The following is a 22,333-nucleotide window of genomic DNA, read 5'->3' as shown; positions in this document are numbered from 1 at the left end:
GAGAAGGGAATGTGCTCTTTCTTCTTTTTTGCCTCCTTGTCTGATAGTATTTTTTTCCTTAGGATTTGCCGTTTAGTTTACTGCTCCCTGCAGCAAACTGGTCCAAGCTGGTGCCTGTGAGTTATGGGCCTGCCAGGAACTGTTATGTCCACTCTATCACGTTTTCTTTCTTATTTCTTCCTTTCTAACCCCCCAGCAGGTCCTTGGGGCTGCCTCTGGACTGATCTTTATGCAGAATTATGTGCTCCATCATCCCGGGGAATTCCTGTATTCTCATGAGCCCAAACCTAGTGAAGAGCCTCCCTGAGCCCTTGTATCTATTCCTGCCCTCCCACTTCAGATGCTCACACTAAATACATCTGCTGAAACAAACTGTTCCGAATGAAAGCTCTCAAGAGAGTCCTTCAAGATGTGAGGGGTGCAGAGGAAGCCCTCACCTCTGTGTTAGGCTGCTTTCCCTCTTTGCAGTGCTCCCATTTCCATAGTGAGGTCCCATTTCCTCTTCACCCAGGGTGGAGGCTGCAGATTTGCAGTGATTCACTGTAGGTTCATGGCAGAGCTGCAGGGGAGCTGCAGGACCTGCTCTGCAGCACCAGGGATGCTGAGGACTTGCATGGGATGGTGAAGGGTTCCATAGAGGAGATGGCCTCTGTGGTTTCTGGGTGCATATACAGAGGGAGGAACTGCATCCATAGTAACAGCACAGACACTTCTCCTCCTTCCCAGGGTCAGGCCGGCTGAAACTCACTGTCCTTTCAGAAGACAGGCTCCAGATGAAATGGAAAGAGACTGAAGGGAACATCAGTGGCTACAAGGTCCGGGTAAAGCCCATGGCAGGTATGTGCTAATGCATTGGACATCAGACCCAGCCGAGATTTGTGTATGAGAGGGGGACTGAGCTCTGCCTTTAACTGGTGGAGAACAGGACTTAAGTAAGAGCATTATTTGGACCTTGAGGTTATAAAGATAAGGCGGTGGGAATTATCGACTGGTTGGTCTGGTGTCAAGTGTTGGTCACCTACATCAAAACTTTCCACTGGGCTATACAGGCAGTACAGACACAAAGCCTTTCTGGCCACCACAACAGCAGTCCAAAATGCCACAGGCACAACCCTTCTATCATTCATTCACAAGACAGAGAAGAAATTCAGCTCTCTTCATCCTAAGGTAAAGACTTAGTCAGGAAGTGTTGCTTTTGGGACTGTGTGAGAAGAAGGATGTTGGAAGGCTCAGTGCCTGGTTCTATGGGAGCTCTCAATGATCCCCCTGCCTGCAGGGACATGGGAAGTCCTTGACCCATGTGTGTGGGGTTCACCCTAACTCCCTATCCTGGCCAAACTCCAGCTCTCCTTGACTTTGGACACTGAAACTGATGGTGATGGAAGGACACGACGTGCCTTGGCAAGGAGCAGTGTGGTTGGAGGCAACCTTAGTCTTGGCTGGCATTCGGTTTCCAATCGCTGCCGCCCTTCCAGCAGCTGGAGAAGGAGCTGCCAGGCAGCAGAGCGTGCGGCAGAGCTCCTGTGATCATCCACCCGCTTTTAGCTCAGCCCCCACCTGTTTCCAAGCTGGAGCAGGAGGTTTCTCATTCCTTCCCTGCTCTTCCCTGAGCCTCAGAGAGCGATGAACATCCCGGGAATGCAGGGAATCCCCACTTGGAGCACATGACTGAGGCTTTCCCTCTTATCCAGCTGGGGAGCTCCACCTCCAGCCCTAGGCATGAGCACAGGGATGACGAGTCAGAAACACATCCGTCTCTATAGTTTTAAGTGTGTAGACATTCCCTAATCAGAGGGGTTTGAATGTCTCCATTGGTTTTACGTACCTGGCTTCTGCTTTGCAGAGCTGCCGCATTCCGTCTGCTCACTGCCAACACAGAAATGCCCCAGTTTTGCCTGGTCAAGGCATCACAGACCCAGGGCAGGTCCCAGCACAGTGGGGTTTGCGGGAATATCACAGGGAGAGTGGCTGGGATAGGGAAGATGAATCTCAACTGCTGGTGATGACCACTTCCTCACTTTGTCACATATAACCTCAAGCACATAATAGAACCATAGAAGAGTCAGGGTTGGAAAGGACCCCAAGATCATCCAGTTCCAACCCCCCCGCCATGGGCAGGGACACCTCACACTAAACCAGGGCACCCAAGGCTCTGTCCAACCTGGCCTTGAACACCGCCAGGGATGGAGCACTCACAGCCTCCCTGGGCAGCCCATTCCAGTGCCTCACCACCCTCAGAGGAAAGAATTTCCTCTTTATATCCAATCTAAACTCCCCCTGTTTTAGTTTAAACCCATTACCCCTTGTCCTACCACTACAGTCCCTAATGAGCATCCCTATAGGCCCCCTTCAGGTACTGGAAGGCTGCTCTGAGGTCTCCACGCAGCCTTCTCTTCTCCAGGCTGAACAGCCCCAACTTCCTCAGCCTGTCTTCATACAGGAGATGCTCCAGTCCCCTGATCATCCTCGTGGCCTCCTCTGGACTTGTTCCAGCAGTTCCATGTCCTTTTTATGTTGAGGACACCAGAACTGCACACAATGCTCCAGGTGAGGTCTCAGGAAAGCAGAGCAGAGGGGCAGGATCACCTCCTTCGACCTGCTGGTCACGCTTCTCTTGATGCATCACTTGGTTGGATGTTTTCGTAAGCAATATATACTACCATTTGCCCAGTGTTTACCCTTTGAAGACCTGTTTCTTCACTCAGCAATGCTGTGAGAATCTAACAAACGCTGGGTGGGAACTGTTTTTCCATTTTGGGCATGTTTTATGGATTTAATAAAACCCCTCAATATTCTCAATTCTGGATTGGGGAAAAAATCCGAGCTCCACAAAATTAAAACAAATGGGAGCTGGCTGAGGTTCCTGGGCAGACATTCCCTGCATTTCAGCAGCGCTTTCACTACTGTCAGCTTAAATTTAAGCACTAACAAGCTCTGAACTGTGCCTTCATCCCACCCCAGGGGACTCGGAGCAAGAAGTCATGCTGAAAACCAAGACTCCCAAAGCCACAGTGGGAGGGCTGAGCCCTACCAAGGAATACACGCTGCAGGTCTATGTGCTCAACGGCTCCCAGGAAGCCCTGTTTGCCAAGAGGAAATTCGTGAGTAAGTAGAATGGGCTACAAGTTACCACTCAGAGAGCTCCTTGGAGGTGTCATGTGCAGAGTAGACTGTGCAGCAATCAGAGCCTGTTATTGCTTTGGTTGGAAGGTTAGAAAGGGAGGGATGGTGAAGACACAAGGGATGAGGAATGGACTGTGAAGCAGACCACGCTGTATTGATTATCCCCCTGGTTTCGGTCTTCCTGCAGTAGAGGAGCTCAAAAACGCCTCCCAGACTAGAAATAACCGAAGGAACTCAGGAGCTGCATCAGGAAAGAACCTCACCTCTTTGGGGGACCCAGCAGCTGAGCACAGTGGGGTGACAGAGGCCACCCCACCACCCCTGAACACAGTCGCGGCACAGCCAGGTGGGTGCACTGGGTTTAGGTGCCATGGTGTGTTTTCCCTGGGTTTACTTTATAAACAAGAATTATTTTTAATCATCAAAGATAATGGCAAGGACAAACTTCTGATGTGATCCACTGCTAATATTATTATTAACTTTATGTGTATGTTACTGCTCTGTGTATGTTAACTACTAATATTAGTATTAACTCACATATAGCCCTGTCAGAGGCATGAACAAAGATGGTCTTCTTTATCTAGCTATTTATTTGCGTTAAGTCTGTAGGACTTTATCCTCTCTGAACCCCCTACACCTCTGTCAAATGGGGCTTAAATCAGCCGATGAGTGGAGGAGGTTGCATGGGGATAACACACGAGGGACAGTGGGATGTTTCTCTTTGGAGCGCAGCAAAGGACAGAGCTGAGAAGAAAAGGCAGAAGGGGATTCAGCCAAAGGGCTTGGGAGAACCAACAAGAAACCAGGCCAGTGTGGAGGCCAGTGCTGCAGGAGCAACACCAACCCCCACAAAGTCATCCCAGCGCACTCCTGCGAGCCCGGAGCAGGAATCTCTAGGGAAAGAAAAACCCACAAAGGATTCATTGAGGAGAGGTGAGAGGGGTTTCAAGCACGTCTTGCTCCTTCCCTACTGTTATCCTTCATGTTCATTGAATGCCAGCTTTCCACCCCTCTCTATCGCCAGGATTTTCAGTAGTACAGTGCTGCTGCTGGTGCTTTCAGTTACCAGGTCATGCCTTGAGGAGCTGTCAGGAGTCACTGGAGAAGTCTGGAGCTCTGTAGAACACCACAGACTTTAAGGCAAACTGGAGCTAGGCCAGAAATTCCTTCCAGATGATTTAATTTATTGGTCTGCCACTATTCTCTCCCTTCCTGTTGCCACCTTCCCCTGCTTCTGACAGATCCACGTAAGAGTCCATATTCTTCAACAGACCTCCTTCCAGCCATTGACTTTTCCAAGCCTTCAGAAGGGAAGGAGAAAATCATTACCCAACCTGCTCCTCCTTCTGGACTTGTTCTTCGGCTGATAACTGGATAACTGATCATAGAATCATAGAATCATAGAATAGTTAGGGCTGGAAAGGACCCCAAGATCATCCAGTTCCAACCCCCCCGCCATGAGCAGGGACACCTCACACTAAATCATTCCACCCAAGGCTTTGTCCAACCTGGCTTTGAACACCTCCAGGGATGGAGCATTCACAACTTCCCTGGGCAACCCATTCCAGTGCCTCAGCACCCGAACAGGAAAGAATTTCCTCCTTAGATCCAGTCATGATCCTTCAGATTCATCAGTTGAGACTATGACAAAGCAGATGGCTCACAGCACTGCTGAAGCAGTGGGAATGGGACTAGCCAGAGCATCCTTATGTGTTCTCTTAACACCAATAGAAACCCATGGCTGTGAAAAAAGGCAGGAGAGTGACCTTTAATGGAGCCTGCTGAACAGATGGGATCATCCATTTCCCTTCCCTAAAGATGGAAATCCCCCATCTGAAAAATACCCAAGGAAGATGCATTTGACCAGTGACATGTCCTGTCTTATCCCCTGCTAAGCTGCAGGCCTGGGGTGGGGAGAAAAGCAGGGTTTGAGTATCCGTGATGCCAGCAGGTTTTTACAGAGAGATTGGATTTAATATAAAGCCACGGAATAATTATAGCCCACGGGGGATGTTGTGATGGAATGGAATGAAGCAATCACCTGCAATTCCTGGAGACTTAGGCTACATAAAAGGGAAGCACTGGGCTGGGGCTGAGATGTAATGGAGCTGACAGCGAGCAGAGGGTAGTGCTTGGGTTAGGCACACACTTCCTGACAGCTTTAACCCGTTCTTGGCAGGAATGCAGCTGCACATCCTTCCAGTTCTTGGTACTAAGATGGGTTACTCTTTGCCATGTGGTTTTCCCAAGATGCTGGGATGCCTCAGGCTGGCAGATGGTCCAATGCACCATCCAGATGAGGCCTTACACTGCAGATTTGCTTTTTGCCTTAAAACTGAAGCTGGTTTTCTCCTTTGCGATTGCTTCTCTCAACACCAAACCTTCTCCCCTCCCAGGTTCCCAATTTCAGTGTGACACATCAGCAATGACTGATATTGTCCTGCTTGTGGATGGATCCTGGAGCATCGGACGCAACAATTTCAAGTTCATTAAGGAGTTTCTGAGCAATCTGATTTCCCCATTCACTATTGGCCAAGACAAGATAAGAGTAGGTAGGAGACTTTCCTGTTTCCTGACCTTGGGAAGGCCGTGTTTTGAAGGTGTCTCTGCTCCTGTGGTTATATGCTCCTCTGAGGAGCTTTTATTCCTGTAGTTTGGGGTCCTGCTTGTCGCTCCTGAGAGCATCATCTGGTAGCAAGCTCTGGCCTCTAGTGGCTGTAAGCAATAGCTGCACAATGAACAGAGCAACATCTGGGCAGCGCCAGGCTGGGTGTTGATGCTGCGCTGCATTTGGGATTTGCTGCCTACCTTCGTGGAGGTGCTCAGCCTTCACAGCTCTGCATAGACAGATGCAGTGGCAGTGCTGTGCTGGAGATGCTTTGTGTTCAGGCAAGAAGAGCGATGCTTCCAGTTCTGAGTTTCTTCCCACTCCTTGCAGCTGACTAGTTTGACCCCAACTAACATTAAGACCTTATAAAGTATTTCAGAGCATCACCACATAGGCAGGTACCACTGTACCCAGTCTGATGCATCACCCAACTGCCTGCATGACAAGGACCATGCAAAGAAGTGGAGATAGAAACCCAATCTGCTCATCCCCACTCCCTTTCTTTATTTGTGACATCTTCCCATGGCAATCCTGACACCACATCCCCCAAGTGGGTCTCCTCTTGCAGCTTATATTGGCTTGTGTGATGCTGACGGCTCTTGCCTTCCCCAGGGCTGTCCCAGTACAGCAGTGATCCCCGCACAGAGTGGGATCTGAGCACTTACTCTACAAGGGACCAGGTTCTGGATGCTGTGAGGAGTTTGCGGTACAAAGGGGGCAACACCTTTACAGGTAACTCCATCTCACAGGTCTCTGCTAAACGATGCACGTGGCTACAGTGGGGAAAGCTGTTCCCATGGGATGATGTTCTCCATGGGGACCAAGGCCACTGCAGGGCAGAGAGAAGGGTAAACATCCATATCTACTCCTCTCCAGGTCTGGCATTGACCCACGTCCTGGAGCAGAATCTGAAACCAGATGCTGGTGCCCGGCTGGAGGCTGAGAAGTTGGTGATACTCTTGACTGATGGAAAATCCCAGGATGATGCCAACCTGGCTGCTCAGACTTTGAAAAACCTGGGCATAGAGATATTTGCCATTGGTAAGATCACAACCATCTATAAGCTACAGGACAAAGTCAACCTACTTTGTGATAGGACAAAGGGGAATGGCTTTAACCTGCCAGAGGGGAGATTGAGATGAGCTCTTAGGCAGAAGCTCTTCCCTGTGAGGGTGCTGAGGTGCTGGCACAGGGTGCCCAGAGAAGCTGTGGCTGCCCCATCCCTGGCAGTGCTCAAGGCCAGGTTGGACACAGGGGCTTGGAGCAAGCTGCTCCAGTGGAAGGGGTCCCTGCCCGGGGCAGGGGTTGGAACTGGATGAGCTTTAAGGTCTCTTCCCACCCAAACCAGTCTGTGGTTCTATGACAGGATGATACTTTTGATCTTCTTTAAATTGAAGTTTATGTTCCCTTATCTTTGATAGAAGCATCCACAGGCTGTAAAACTAAGACGGAGAGTAGGACTTTATTACATTGTGACTAAGACGATAATGAACTCATTTATTCAGCACAGATAGTGTCTTCAAAGGGTATTTTGTTTGCTTAGGAAAAACAATAATTCACAGGAGAGATTCCACACCTCTCATCTAAAGACATTTGTGAGCCTCAGAGACCTGTGCCACGAGAACAGCCAATACTCAGCTGTGGAATTAGGCAAGAGAACATTGTATTTGGGACAGCAGGAGACCTCCTTTACAATTACTGCTTCTCACAACTTGCCATTTCTCTGAATAGCATTATCTGCTCTTCACTATCCAGCAGCAATAATGAGAAGCAAAATGACCTTGAGCAGCTCTGTCCTTGATGAGTACAGGAGTCTGCTAGAGGCAAATACATGAGCAATAGAGTTACGTAGAAAACTCTCCTAAAATTACAATCCCCAAAACTTTAAGTGCTAATTTATGTTGAAAACACACAAGCAAGGGTTTATTGCATAGGGTTCTGTAGCAATGGGATGGAGGCTAGCAAAGCTGGCAGGATAATGGTTTTGGGCTTCAATAAAGCAGGCGGGATGCTCATCAGGCAATGTTAGAGCAGCCTTGAGCCTAGCATTGGGAAGCAAAATAAGTTGTGTGCTGTGGAGTTTGGTCTGCAGAGGGTTAATGAGGGTGGGGAGCAGAAGGATGGGGATGGAGATGCTCTGTGATGGTGAAGTCCTGCTAAATAGATTGGTTTTTGCTCATCCCTGACTCTCTCAAAACACAGTGTGATGTTCTGAGGAACAGCAGACTCTGTGGGGAGTGCTGGCATCTCATAAACACAAAACTGTTGTTTATTCACCCACTCCTTCCCCTATTTATGCCACATGCCTCTTAGGGTGAAAATTACCTCCCTTCCTGTAGCAAAGCTGGCAAGTGATGAGGAGGCAGAAAACAGGAGAAGGGTTCACTGGCCTGTCTCCTCACAAGGAGGTCTCACAAGACCTTCTTCTGCACAGAACTGAGAGCCCTACCCAGGCTGAACTGAGGCTGTTGCTGTAGGAAAGCCCAAGACTGCTCTCAGACACCCAGGTGGAATGATGGAGAGGCTCTGCTTGGAGAGCAGGATGACAATGGGACCCCTCCTGCCCCTGAACAGGCCACACAGATGCAGGGCTGCTCCTCTCTGGGCAGTGTTCTCAGTCTCATTCTCTGCTCTGGTTGCAGGGGTGAAGAATGCGGATGAGGCAGAGCTGAGGCAAGTGGCATCAGAGCCGCTGGAGCTCACCGTGTACAACGTGCTGGACTTCCCGCTGCTGAGCTCGCTGGTTGGCAAACTCACCCGGGTCCTGTGCACCAGGATCAGGGAGAAGAGCAACAGGGAAAACACAGGTGAAGTGAAACCTCCTCAGTGAGGGCTGAGCTTCCTTCTGCTCTCCATCCACCTTCCTTGCCACCAGGGCTGACCCTTCCCCTCCATGGGCTGCACCATCCAACTTTTCTCCTCTAGTGCTGATCTCCTTGCTCAGCCCTCTTGCTGCCTGATGGTGGTCCTTGCCTCATCAATGTGTTGGTGTTTCTTCTGTGATAGTTGTCTCCTATAAGACCCTCTGGGTGCAGTCCTTGCACTCTCAATCCACTGCTGACTCCCCACTGTCTCTAACACATCACGTAGAGATGTTACCTGGTAGATGTTTCCATTCTGATGCCTTTGGTTTAGCTGCCTGCTTTTGGCATGTGGGCCAATACAAGCAACAGCCATTCCTAACAGGGGTCTGGATAACTCTTGGTGGATATAATCACCTTATAACTACCACTGTGGGGATGAGGGGACTTCTTTTCCCTGCTCCATTATCATATGGTGTGGGAAATGTGTTGTAACCGTCTCCTTTTCTGAGTTTCTTCCAACCAAAAGGAGGCAGGAAAAGGAAAACAGCTAATTTGAGAATATGTTAGGGAGTGTGTATGGAGGAAAAGTGGAGGTAGGAAGAGGAGATGCTAAAACATCTAGACACATCTATCTTCTCTACACTTTGAATGATGGATCTCCAAGGCATTTTCAAGTTAAACCCAGACAGCCCACTTCTTTCCTTTGCTGGAAAGCAGCCTGTATGATGAACAAGGGAGTGAAGAACCACTCCAGATGTTAGCTTAGATCCTCAGAAGGAATGCTGTGTACACATTTCCATTTCTCTCTGCTCTGAGGTTGGCCTAAGGAGAATGAGAAAGTCTAATTTTCAAGCGTGCTTTTACTTGAATGCTCTGGAGATTCACCTAAATAAATTGATTCATCCTTATTAATTTGTGCTTGGTTGGTATAATTAGACATTTTTCAAAGTACACATTAGGCTAAAGGAAAATGGGCTGCTCAAAAAAAAAAAAAATGAAACCAAAATAAGTTGTGCTTGCTGATTTTGACCATTTTCATGATTTGTCAAGGCCGGGTCATCTTTTGGATGCAGGCAAATATGAAGACTTGTGTTGAAAAAATATTCCCGGCACCCAGCAAATGCACAGCCTGTTCTCTATGGAGTAGTTGTGTTCTCTGGATGCCCAGTTGTAAATATGAGTTTGGAACAGTTTCTGTGCTCTATAGAAAAAGAGACACTAACACAGGTTGGAAACTCTCAGTCGTTTTTATGAGCTGGAAAGTACATTTGGCATGGAAAGTGTGGATATAAGAAAGTAACTGTGGTTTTAACTCCTAGGCAGCGCTGCGAAAGAGAGCCCTGTGAACTCGGGTCCCCAGCTGAGCCCAACTGACCTTAAAATATCAGCTGTGACCTCTAAGAGCATGCACTTGACCTGGAGTCCTCCTCCGAGACCACCAAAGAACTACCGGGTTGTGTATTATCCCTCTAAGGGTGGCATGCCCGAAGAGGTGAGAGACCTTGCTTTGGACACCTAAGGCTGCAGCGTCATCCAGGTGGTGGCTGGGAATTTAGGCTAGAGTAGACAAAAAGATGAGGCTGGAGGTGTGGTTCTGGTGGGACATCAGCTAAAATGTGGTCAGCTCATAGGATGACCAGACACAAGAGGAAATGGGGTAAATATCTTGCTAAATCAGCCATGACAATGCTGGTTTTAATCTTATGTACTGTTACCTCCTCCCTAAAACATCTGTTTTGGCCCAGAGGACTCAGGTGCACAGAGCTGTCCAAGGATGCTCATCTGTGGTAGATAATGACATGCATAGAAAAGCAAATCCAGATTGTTGATGGATTTCCATTCAGAGAGCACTGTTAAGAGTCTTGTGATTGGTGTTTGCACAGATCCCAGCCTTAGGGGACAGGAATGCCTATTGCCTCTTAGCTGTCTATTCTGGGGAGATGCTAGCTTACACAAAATACAGAAGGCAGCAAGACTTCTTGTTTCTGGGTACAGGTCTGCCACAAAGAAGCCATAGGGAAGGCCAGTTCAGCCATTGCTTTGCTCAAGGGTGGCTAGAACATCCCTTTCCTGACAGCCTTTCTTTCTGCTTTCAGGTGATTTTAGATGGAGCAGTCTCCTCTTTGCAGCTTTCCAATCTGACCTCGCACACGGAGTATGTGGTGTCAGTGATTCCTGTTTATGATACAGTTGTTGGGGATGGGCTGAGAGGCATCACCTCTACATGTAGGTCGTGAGTAGGGAGAATTATGCTGCTGCATGTATGATAAGTGAACAAAGCTCTTTCCTTGCAGCCACCTGGGACTGGAGCCTAACACTGGATCCTTCCCCCTTGCTCAAGTTCAGTCTGTCTACAGCTATCTCCATCTTTAGAGATGTTCAGAACTTGACCAGACAAGACTCTGAGCAACCTGCTCTTGGAGAAGCAAGTGGGACCAAGAGACCTTCAGGGGTCCTTGCAAAGGAGACCACTGATGTGGCAGTAACTCCCCATGCTAGACATAACCTTACAACCCCTTGCTGCCTTTTTATCCTTGGGTTAATCCGAGTGAATTAAACCTGTTCTTTGTCAAGTGGCTGCTCCACTGTGTTAGATGTAGCGTATATGTCCACCAGCAGTAGCTGTTGCAAAGCCACGTCTCCTCCGAGGTTTGAGCTGTCACAGACCTCACACTGAAGATATCTTTCTGCCTCGTTTCTCCATCAGTGCCTTTGTCTTCCCCTCGCTCCCTCCGTGTCTCTGAGCTGAACCACAACAGTATGAGGCTGAGCTGGAAGGCAGCCCAGGGAGCCACGCAGTACCTGGTGCTCTGCTCCGCAGCCCCTGATGGGGCAGAGGACTATACAACGGAGGTAGAGTTCATGAGAACAATGACAATATCATGTTTTCTGTGTCTGGGCTGTTCAGTTCTAGCTCTAACCTCTGTGAATTGGTATCATGCATCACTATTACCGCCAGCAACGTCTTTCATGGAAGGGTTGTTTTTGATGGTGTATCTCAAAGGGGTATATAACGTGAGGGTTTCACATGGGAGGTAAAGGCATAGGAGAGAACTGATTGTCTCATGGGGCCCTGGAAACCCAGGCACTGAACTCACTTCTTTGCAGCCCCAAATGTAATTGCTTTATCCCTGAGGCTGTACATAAATGACTTTACTGTGCTTATCTTTAAATGTTACCTGGAAATTCATTAGGGTGGTTTTGGCTGACCTCTAAGAGCAGACCCATGGCACTGCGTAAGGATGAAACAGCACTTGATGAACTGAAAACCCTTAAAAACGTCTAAGAACCATTTGCATGTGTGTATTTTAACAAATTATCTGGAATATGTGTAGGCTGAAGATATGAATGCAAAATAACTGGGGGAAACATTGCCTCTTTGACTTGGATTCCCACCTCTGAATGCACAGCAATAGGAGCAATCACAGGATGGTTTTCAAAACAGACCAATTAGTGTTGGTTTATTAGTAGTAATTTATTAATACTTGTTATTAATTGTATTTATATTGGAACATTTCTGCGGTTACTCACAGCGAGAGCGCAATGCTCCAAGGCTATGGGATGTCTGCAAACTCAGCATTAAGATGCTCCCAGCCTCTCATACAGCCCTGCTCCCTTGTGTGCAGGCTCCTAAGTGTCTCTGGGGAGTGTTTCTAAGCGAGAAGAGAGCAGCAGAGGAGCTATGGCCGAGCTGTGCTAGCGGCAGGTGGCAGCAGCCCGGCTGCAATGGGTCTGCTTGCAGCAGGCAGCTCTGCTTCTTCTCCATGTGTCTGAGCAAAGTGGGATCGCATCCCCCGTGTGCCCCCTTATCCAGCCCACAATATAGCAGCGGTTTTGTGTGAGACTTACATGTCTATGCAAGACCAGGGTAAGAGAATCACAGAATCATAAAATCAGAACAGTTTGGGTTGGAAGGGACCTTCAAAGTTCATCTAGTCCAACTGCCTGCATCTTCAACTCAGAAGATGTTGCTCAGAACCACATCCAGCCCACCTCTGACTGGCTCCAGGGATGGTGCATCCACCACCTCTCTGGACCACGCGAATATAAGAACCAACCTCATTGTAAATTGTGCATTTTACCACCCTCATGGTAAATTATTTCTAACTCATGTCCAGCCTGAATCTCCCCTTTCAGTTTAAAAGGTGATATATACCTCAGTGTGTCCCTTGAGAAAAAGCAGGGCACTGACCACTGTAGATCACCTACTCAAGTGGTGAAGCCCTAGGGTGGAGAAGTCCCTTAGTATAACTTTGTTGCTGTAATGTCTTGGTCTATTGAGGGTATTGGCAGGTGCCCTAGAGCTGAAGGGTACCCAAACCATCTCTCTGTTGACAGGTGAAGGTGTCCCAGCCTGAGGTCCTGCTGGATGGGCTGTCTCCCAACACGGAGTACTCCGTCGCAGTGTATGCGATGTATGGGGAGGATGCGAGTGATCCAGCCAGCATCCAGGAAACCACCCGTAAGTGCTGCTGCCGCTTCCTGGGTTGTTAATAAACACTTAAGGCAGGAAAGATGTGTTAAATAGTGCTTCCCATATTGTGCATGTGGCTTGTAAACACGCTGCCTCTTCCCTTCTTCGTCTTAAGCGGATAGTGGTCCCTGAGGGGATCTCTAATTACATGGTGAGCTGTGAGAAAGGAATGATTTTCCCCTGGTAAAAAAGGACTCCTGAAAAAGCTGTTCCCTGAGGTCTTTGCTGTCTGGGGAGGAAAAGGGAATTATGTGGCTATATTTTCACCTAAAGCCCAGGCAGCCTTTCATGACACCCCAGAGGCTTGTACAGGAACAACATAAATACCATTCCCTGCATGGTGAATTAGTCTCTTAATTCAAGGTGGGATCATCGATGAGCAGAAGGAGGCGGCCAGTGGCATTGTCACTGTGCGGGCTGTGAAACCACGGAATGCTGTCACTAACTGTTGTTGCAGTGGCCTTGAGTCCTCCCAGGTACCTGAGCTTCTCGGAGCTGAGCCATGCGTCCGTTCGGGTCAGCTGGGAGGCTGCATCTCCGGCTGTGAAAGCTCACCACGTCAGCTATGTTTCTAGCAGAGGGAGCAATGCTGCGGAGGTGAGTCCTCATGGGGCTGGTGGAAGGAAAACGGGGAGGTTGCATACTGCCTTGCTCTCCTTCAGCTGCATGCTTCAGAGAGACTGCGTTTTCTGCTGGCAGTGGTTAAACTCTGAAAAGGGCACTTTTGATGGTGTTGCCATCCATGTGCTAATCCCTCTGCAGCTGTACCCAAGCTCCTCTCCATATCATAGAATGATTTGGGTTGGAGGGGACCTTTAAAGGTCGTTTAGTCCAACAACCCTGCAATGAGCAAGAACATCTTCAACTACATTAGGATGCTCAGATCCCCACCCAACCCAGCCTTGAATGTTCCCAGGGATGGGGCATTTATCATGTCTCTGGGCAACCTGTGCCAGTGCCTCATCACCCTCATCATCAAAAATTCTTCCTTATATTTAGTTTGAATCTACTCTCTTTTAGCTTAAAACCGTTACCCCTTGTCCTAGCACAGTAGGCCCTAAAATGTCTGTTCCCATCTTGCTTATAAGCCCCCTTGAAGTATCAAAAGGCTGCAATAAGGTCTCCCCAAAGCCTCCTCTTCTCCAAGCTGAACAAGCCCAACTCTCCCATCCCTTTTCATACAATACTCACACAACTCCTCCATTGCAGGTTGAGGTTCCTGGCCCTGCAACATCCACTGTCCTGAGCCCTTTGTCCTCCCTCACCCAATACTTCATCAGTGTCCGATCTACATATGATGAAGGGGACTCCTTTCCAATTACTGGCAATGTTACCACCTGTAAGTAGGGAATGAGAATGCTTTTGGTCTCAGTAAACGGTGACAAAATTGGCTTGTGTGAGTCTGAACATGAGTGCCCTGAAGACCAGTCCTAGCAGGTCATGGCCAAAACCCTTGCACAAACCCCAAATGACTCTTGTTCTTTGCATGTGGAGTATATCCAACTGTGTTATGTCTAAAACGAGGTGGAAGGAATAAAGGAAGGAAGCAAAGAGTGATGTATCACTAACCTCTGTGTCCTTGAGAGCCCTTCTAGCCTTCTCCCCTCTACAACATCAGCGTGATAACGTGTCCTCTCCTCAAATGAGATAATCCTTCTTAATTAGGGGTTTAAAAATAATTTATCCCTCTCTGTCCCGATGGCTGCTGTCATACGGGTGTGTGGAAGTGAAAGACAGGCTGCTCTCAGACATCTGCCCGGTTGATGTTTTGCTCCCCAACCATCTGCTCCCCACCTTGGCTCTGACAAGGCGCTGTCAGTGCCTGCGCTCCAGCTCCTTTTCCTTCTGCATCCCTCAGTAAAGGTCCCCCCGCCACGGGCGCTGAAGGTTACGGAGCTCTCTGGGAATAGCCTCCGACTGCAATGGGAAGCTGTCGCTGCCTCCGATGTGGTTGTCTATCAGATCAAATGGAGCACGGCCAGTGGAGAGAAGCCTCAGGAGGTATGGACCCACACACAGCGCTGGGGAGGCTGGGTTGGCTTCGTGCCTGCTTGATGGCTCTGAACCCACCTGAGTGACATCGGGTGGTGTAAAGCTATTTGTGTTAATGCGCTCAAGCCGTTAAACAGTTCATCACCCAGCTGAAGGAGCCTATGGAATCAGAGAGGCTCTGTCCCAGGTCTGGGAGTTCAGTGGAGCAGTCACCTTGAGTGCTGGAAGCAGGAGGGACAGGGGGACAGAGCCCTGCAGGCTCTTGGAAGATTGCAGAAGTGTTCTGGAAAATCTCAAGGATGAAATTCAATAGGGACAAGCAGAAAGTATTAAGCTTAGGCAGGAATAATTAACTGCAGGTATACAGGATGTAGAACAAATTGCTAAGAAGCAGTTTGGTAGAAAAAGATCTGGGGTTGCAGGGGATCGCCGGCCCACAATGTCAAGGAGCTGTGGAAAAGTCAAAGATGATACTCAAGTATTTAAAGCTGGCCTCTAAGACAGCAGAAGCAACTTCTGCTTTCCTCAGTGCTGGTAAGCACCTTTTGGATACTGGTCCTCAAGAAGGATGAGGTCCAAATGCAAAATGACCAGGGACAGAGCTGGTGCAGGGAGGGCAGGGATGGACAAGGTGACTTCTTCAATCTCAAGCCCCTATTTTCAGTGTGAGTGCAAGCAGAAGTTTAAATGGTGGTTTAAATACACAAGTCTCTCATGCAATGTTTCACGCCTGGGCTGGAGTAGGGGTGTATTGGGGTTTCTGTCCTCAGCATACCTAAAAGATGGGAACTGAGCAAAGCGATTTCATGCTTCAGGCAGGTTGACTGCCTTGTGTCAGAGCACTGCGTTGTGGCACTGAAGCAGCTGCTGACTACAACCGGGCTGCAGTGCATGGGTATCTTCTCTGCATTAATCAGGGCTGGAATTTTGCCTTTGCTTAGATGTGTGCATCCCCCAACAGTAGACTTTGTCCCTGAGGCCCTGTGCTAACTTATTTGTGCCTATGGGTAATGTGTGAGCCAGACACTTGGATGGCATAGACTAGCCTGCGGATGCCTGGGAGCTTGACTGACTCATTTCTTCCCCTGCTGCAGCTCTCCATTGCTGGAAACGTGGCAACTGCTGTCCTGCCAGACTTGCAGAAGAACACTGACTATAAAATATCCATCTGGGCCTATTACAAAGATGGTGCCCGAAGTGACACCGTTTCTGTGCAGCACAGGACCAGTAAGTGACCAGTGCTTGGTATCCACAGCCTAAGGGTAATAAACAGGGCACAAGATGCCTCAGAACCCATCACAGACCACAGATCTGGTCATATCCAGCTCTGAAAACCCAAAGCTGAACGTCTGAAAAGGGCTTGAGATGTCTAGCCTTCTGTCTTAGTGTTCTGAGTTGGTCCTGACAAAAGGCTGGGCAAACACAAGCGGGCTGGTGCCTCTTGCAGGCATCTGACACCCTTGCAATGTGTTTCATGTAGAATACATCGCTTTCCCCTCCTTCCTTCTGTGTAGTGCACTGATGCAAATGAATTGGCTTTCTGCAGGGTGTTCAGCTGAACGTGTCATAGTGCTGCATGATGGATGTCTCCTGTTAGTAAAATATCGTCTCTTAAGGAGGGTGAGGATTTCTCCAGCTACGTCATTGCTGAGCTGTGCTCCATCTGAGGGCACTTACACAAATGAGAGAGAATCCTGCAGCAGACTCTGCATTGGCAGCATTATCTAAACCTTGCTTTGTACAGGCAGGATGTGAGGTTAAAAAGTGGCACTCCCAGAGGTCCTCTTAATTAATATTGCCTGTGTAATGGCTTTGTTGGCACTGAGCGGAATACATTCACTGTGAATGGAATGCAATTTATTCAACAGCAGCAGTCCTCTCCTTCTCTGTCTCTCAACCTCCTTTGCAGAAGAAACCTATTTAGGGTGGTGCTAAGCTGATGAAGTGCAGAATAAATGGCAATCTGGAAATGAGACGCTCAGGTTTTATTAATAATGAGGAATAATAGCATTTCTTTAGGGAGGGCCACCTCAAGCAAGTACTTAGGAGCTGCATACTGTTGTAAAAAACAGAAAAGGGGAAGCATCCTACAGGTGTATACCGACAAAGGGACAGTCAGAGCTCTTCAGAGGCTTTGGAAAATGAATGTCTGTTTCAAGCCATGTATTACAAATGCCAGAGTTGCTCCCTCAGCCCACTGCAAATGACACGTGATGGTGCCCTTCCAGGCACATTTGAACATGCCAGTCCTTGGCCGTGTTGGCACCCCGGTGGGACATGGAAAGCAATTTGACTTCTGCTTGTCAGCTGCTGTCCTTGTTCAGGAACAAGGATGCCTTGGGGATGTCAGACTTTGCCTTGCTGCGTGAAGAAAGCGAAGTGCTCACAGAAATCGGGTTTGAGGATTTCCAACCCTAACTATTCTAAGATGCTACGGGCACCCAATAGAATCAGTGCCACTCCCCAGGGCCAGTTTTTGCATCTACAACCAATGTCTTGGATGATGATTCTTTGGATTTAATGTTTTTCATCTACAATCAATGGTTTTGATGATGATTCTTTGGTTTTAATATTTAAAGTAAGAAGTGCCCACAGGAGAGGAGTGGCACAGGAAAAGGGATGGCTGATGGTTTCCAGGTGGCAGTGTTGATCTTGAGCAGTTGTGGATGCCAGTGAATTGATTAGGCTTGTGCAATGGATGTGTGCGAAGATGCGGCACTAGGCAGGACTCTGGGAAATTCTGGGATACGGTTATACTTCAGACCTTTACTGTTTTGGGCAAAAACTACCATCTTTAGTGTGAAGAACGAAACAGATGTTGGATGGGAGCTGCTGGTGAAGCTGGGCTGAGCCACCCTGACTGACTTTGCACTGAAGTGGATTATAAAATGCTTATGTGCCCCATTCCTCTAGCTAAGCTATGCCAGCAGCAGCTCAAGGCTGATAAATGTCTTCAAGTTTGTCCAGCTTCTCAATGACATCTTCCTAGCACAGCATGTATTACAAATAAAAGGGATTGAAATGTGGGAAAGAAGCTTCGACCCATGGCAGCGAGGGGAAAACATGCCCTATATAATCATTGCAGATGAGTGTTTGATGCAGTGGACTCCAGGGTTTTACTCTTATTTGACAATGTGCCTGTGATGCTGGTTAGACCCGAGAGCAAGCTGGATTTCTCCTACAGAAGGTTCAAGAGGTAACAGAAGACACAGATGGTGTCCTCTGTGTCAGAGAGGCTTCTGTCCTCCTGGGCAGCTTCAGGAGGTGACCTTTCCACAGCTGTCAGATCCATGCCATCAACTGCCAGGCCTGGGGGCTTTCCAGAATAAACCCATCTCAGAAGACTTCCCCTAACTTTCCCTTTAAACTTCACTTAGAGTCCTCCCTTACCTTGGCTGAAGGAAACAGCCAGTGCAGCCAGCAAAGATGCGGATGTAGCACGGCACTAATAACAGTGCTGTTGTAGTGATTTTACCTCCCACACTTGTTCTCCTCTCCACTTTACCTTGCGGTAATGCCCAGCAACAGCCTCAGCCTGATTCAGCTGCTAGCAGTCCTTAGCTTAAGGAAAAGTAAGCTCATTTTATACAGAAAAGGGAAGAAGATCGATGATGATGCAAACGATCTTCATTCAACCTGTGCTCTCAGGTCACCCTACACTTTGCTGGGTGGGCAGAAGAGCCTTACAGGTAAAACTGCAGTAAGAAATCGCACAGCCTGCGTGTGTGTCCTTGACTCTCTCCAGGGCTCATCCATCATTTTTAGTCTCTTCTGAGTAAAATCATTCTTTTTCTCTGTCTAAGACTTCTGTGTTAATTAAAATTGCTCTGAGTGCCCTCCTCAAGGCTGCAGGATGAGCAAATTGTTGCATGCTGGCTGCTCTGGGGCTTCTTTAGCATAACTGTAAAACAGAAAGGAAAATATGGAAAATACTAGTAATTATGATGGTTTAACTTTGTTGTGTGATCCAGGTTGAACTGCCAATAAAGCTGTTGCAGTTTGGGTCTTTATGAAGGGTATCCATTGGTGTTTGTCTGTGAAAGGAAAGGAGAAAGAAAAAAAGGGAAAGGGAAAGGAAAGCAAAAAGAAAGGGAAAGGGAAGGGAAAGAAAAGGATCTTTTTGTCATACTTCCAGGACTTTTAGGCTTTGAATTGCTGAATGCTTGAGTTGTACTGTGCTGTACTTGGGCAAAGCGCATCCCTCCAGAATTGGTTTCTCTCTTGCCTGGTCCCCCAGGTGACAGCTTCTGCTCTGAGCATGAGTTAACTGCCCAGCAGAGCACTGAAGTGTTCAGAAATAGGCTTGGAAGCAAGTGCTGCTGGCCCTATACATAGGCGTTAACACCTGCCTTTAATGCTGTTCATCTTTAATCCCCACTGCAGATTCCCGGAGCCCACCCACCAACCTCTTCATTGACTCAGAGACCCCCACCAGCCTCCAGGTCCACTGGACCCCCCCCAACGGCCGCATACAGCACTACAAAATCACCTACCACCCTGTGTCTGATGCTGGTGCTCAGCAAACGGTGAGTCTCCAGCTCCTTTGTACACGACAGGCACTGGACCAGAGGGACAAGGGGACAGTTTCATGCCAGGGGAACTCTGCTCACTCCAGTAGGGTTTACCTTCAGGATGATGGGTTTGCAGGACTACAGAGCCAAATCTCTTCCCCTGAATTGCTGATGTGTTGCTTTGTGAAGAGATCCTCCAGGGTTCCTTGTGATTATTTGTGTCCATCAAAGCTGCTAATAACACAGCTTTCCTTCCTCCCTGAACTGGGATGGGGGATTCTTGGAAGCAGAGGAGTAGAGGATAAACCTGCTGTCCCTCTGACTTCGGGAGGATAAACATTAACCTTTTAAAACACTGATTTTCTACTCAGGCTGATTACTATGTTATAAGGCACTTTTGCTGCATTTGCATGGGGAATATTGGGTCTTTATACAGGGAAATGTTCTTTCCCTGGACACAGTTAGTCCAATAGCAATGCCTAGCCAGGTTTCCAGGATGCCCTACAAGAACCCCTCTGTGTAACTCCAGGCTGTGAGTAAGAGCTACAAGGGGAAGCCTGCCCAAATGTTGGGTTCTTTTTTCACCCCATTGTAGATCATGGCTTCTGGCAAAAGCAGCAGCGTGACCCTGCAGCCGCTGCTGCCTGATCGAGCATACAAGGTGACCATTTCTGCCATCCACTACACAGGAGAGAGTGAGATCACATCCACAACAGGGAGGACAGGTAAGTGTATCGGCCAGAATGGGCAAGTTCCTCATAACCTTCCATCTACTGGTATTGAGGCAATCTCTACTGGGGCAGCAATGTCTCGCTTGCCCTGAGCTGTGGCCAAGGCTGGGGTTTTGCTCAGCAGGGTAGATGACTAACTTTGAAAAGGGAAAACCCTGCCCCAATTTCTGTACTCTTGTGCATTAGTGGCAATTCCAGCATGACTGGGGAGGGCTGGTAAGCATCCTGGTCCTGAGCCAGGCATCGCGGTCCTGAGTTACAAGCTTATGCATGCATTGCTTTCTCTTTCAGCTCCTGTGCTGTCTAAATTCCCTTCAATACGAGGATTCATTCCATCTAAAACAGAGGGTAAATGATCTCCTCTAAAGTCTTGCTTTGGTTTTGTGTTGGGTGTTTTCAGTGGCAAACCCCAGAGCGTGGGCTCTGCAGAGCAGGCAGCAGCGGGTATGTCATCTCCTGACAGATGCCTTTGGGGACTGTCCAAGGACAGCCAGAAACCACCCAACTGCTTAAAATCAGCCTCACTTCTGATAACATTTTTGAAGGGTTTCTGCACAGCTTCACCAAAATGGAGCAAAGGGAATAAGGACCTGGTTTAGGAAAGGTCCCTGTAATGTCCCTTATTAAATTTAATGAGCATATGTTCTCACAGCTGACTGAAAGCAAAGTACAAAATGGATTAGCAAGGAATGTTGAATTAACAGGGTTATAAAAAGTTGTTAAGAAATAAATGTCAGAATACAGACGTTACAGCAGCGCTGGCTTTCCCTGCATATTGCAAATGAGTTGAAACAGAACTGATTGAGGGAAGCCAATAAGGAAGAATAAGGCAGATCGGACGGGAAAGCTTTCATTTATACCCAATAAAGAATGTATCAGACTAAGTTTTCAAGTGGCTTAGTGAGGAAATCACAATGGAAAAGTCTTGTGAACTTTGCAGAAAACAATCCTCCCATAAGGTTGATGAGTCACCTTGCAGAACTGAATATAGCTGTTTGGCTGGGGTAGCTGAAAAGGCAATAGAAGAGAGATTAAATTTTGTGTGTTTTATGAAGTCTCTCTTTTTTCGAAGATGTGGAGACAATATGTAATAATGCTGGGAAACTGTTGGATGTGCAGTGAGACTCCAACGTTTACATGTAACCACATTATTGAGAGAAATGCTCTGAGGCTGCAGGTGTCTGAGTCATCATAGACTCATAGAACGGTTTGGGTTGGAAGCGACCTCAAAGTTCATCCAGTTCCAACCCACAGATGTTTATTATATACCTTAATAATTGCATTTGGCTGGGACTTGGGGAGAAAAGAAAAGAGAACAACAAGGCAGCAGGATTCCCAGGCTGGAAAGGCCAGGAAAAAACCTTCAAAGCAGGAGTGCAAAGTGCCAGTGTCAGGGATCCTTACCCTGCCTCTGATACTCTTCCTCTAAGCTGAGAATTGCCGGATCAAAGAGCTGTGAGCACTCCAAGTGCTTCCAGCCTGGGAAGGAGGTGAGGATTGCCAGGGATGTCAGCAAGAGGGATACTGGGGCCTAGGCAGGGGTCAGGAGGAGAAAATCAGACCCAAGCAAGAAAATCACATACCCGTTAGTGGGCAAGTTTACAGCCTGCTTATATCGTGTTGGGGGATTTCTTTACTTTATCATGCTTTAATTCTGGGCAATGCTTCACCTTTGGAGAGCCGGTTTGTTTCTGGAAGGGGAAGAGAAAGAGCAGTGTGTAGCTTGTAGATACAAGTCAGACAATCCTGGATGCAGGACATGGCTCCACAACGAGGGGCTGGTCAAGCTCAAAGTGATGATTTTTGAGGCTTAAGTTTTAGTAACTGATTTCTTAAATGATTTCTATAGATTCCCTTCAACAGTTTTATACCAAATTCTAAAGGAATCGTGGTATGTACGTATGTAGAAAACTATTCATCAGGATGAATAACAGAGGTCATGGCAACCTGTAAGTCTCTGTGGTTTAACTCCTGGCTTCAGCAGTCACATAGCCATCAAAGTCTTAGGTTTAGGTGCCCTTTCTTTGATGTATGTCTTGATAATGAAGAACAGCATTGAAACTCCTCCAGACTTGGCAATCTCAGGTGCC

At 48.0% G+C, this 22,333-nt stretch overlaps 1 protein-coding gene across 2 annotated transcripts in view; it reads left to right on the top strand.

The window, feature by feature from the left end:
* COL20A1 (collagen type XX alpha 1 chain) overlaps positions 1-22,333 on the top strand; it is a 47,593-nt gene that overhangs the window by 5,224 nt on the left and 20,036 nt on the right. For both annotated transcript variants that reach the window (XM_065691242.1, XM_065691243.1), the window contains exons 3-21: positions 727-837; positions 2,962-3,105; positions 3,311-3,469; positions 3,856-4,056; positions 5,520-5,675; positions 6,344-6,463; positions 6,608-6,772; positions 8,374-8,538; positions 9,855-10,027; positions 10,632-10,761; positions 11,243-11,388; positions 12,874-12,997; positions 13,467-13,606; positions 14,219-14,348; positions 14,868-15,010; positions 16,096-16,228; positions 19,385-19,527; positions 20,108-20,237; positions 20,535-20,591. In XM_065691242.1, coding sequence (XP_065547314.1) covers positions 727-837; positions 2,962-3,105; positions 3,311-3,469; positions 3,856-4,056; positions 5,520-5,675; positions 6,344-6,463; positions 6,608-6,772; positions 8,374-8,538; positions 9,855-10,027; positions 10,632-10,761; positions 11,243-11,388; positions 12,874-12,997; positions 13,467-13,606; positions 14,219-14,348; positions 14,868-15,010; positions 16,096-16,228; positions 19,385-19,527; positions 20,108-20,237; positions 20,535-20,591 — 2,670 coding nt within the window. The remainder of the gene's footprint in view (positions 1-726; positions 838-2,961; positions 3,106-3,310; positions 3,470-3,855; positions 4,057-5,519; positions 5,676-6,343; positions 6,464-6,607; positions 6,773-8,373; positions 8,539-9,854; positions 10,028-10,631; positions 10,762-11,242; positions 11,389-12,873; positions 12,998-13,466; positions 13,607-14,218; positions 14,349-14,867; positions 15,011-16,095; positions 16,229-19,384; positions 19,528-20,107; positions 20,238-20,534; positions 20,592-22,333) is intronic.

This window comes from Lathamus discolor, chromosome 11 (assembly GCF_037157495.1).
Source record: "Lathamus discolor isolate bLatDis1 chromosome 11, bLatDis1.hap1, whole genome shotgun sequence".
Lineage (NCBI taxonomy): Eukaryota > Metazoa > Chordata > Aves > Psittaciformes > Psittacidae > Lathamus > Lathamus discolor.
This window is presented reverse-complemented; position numbering and strand designations above follow the sequence as displayed.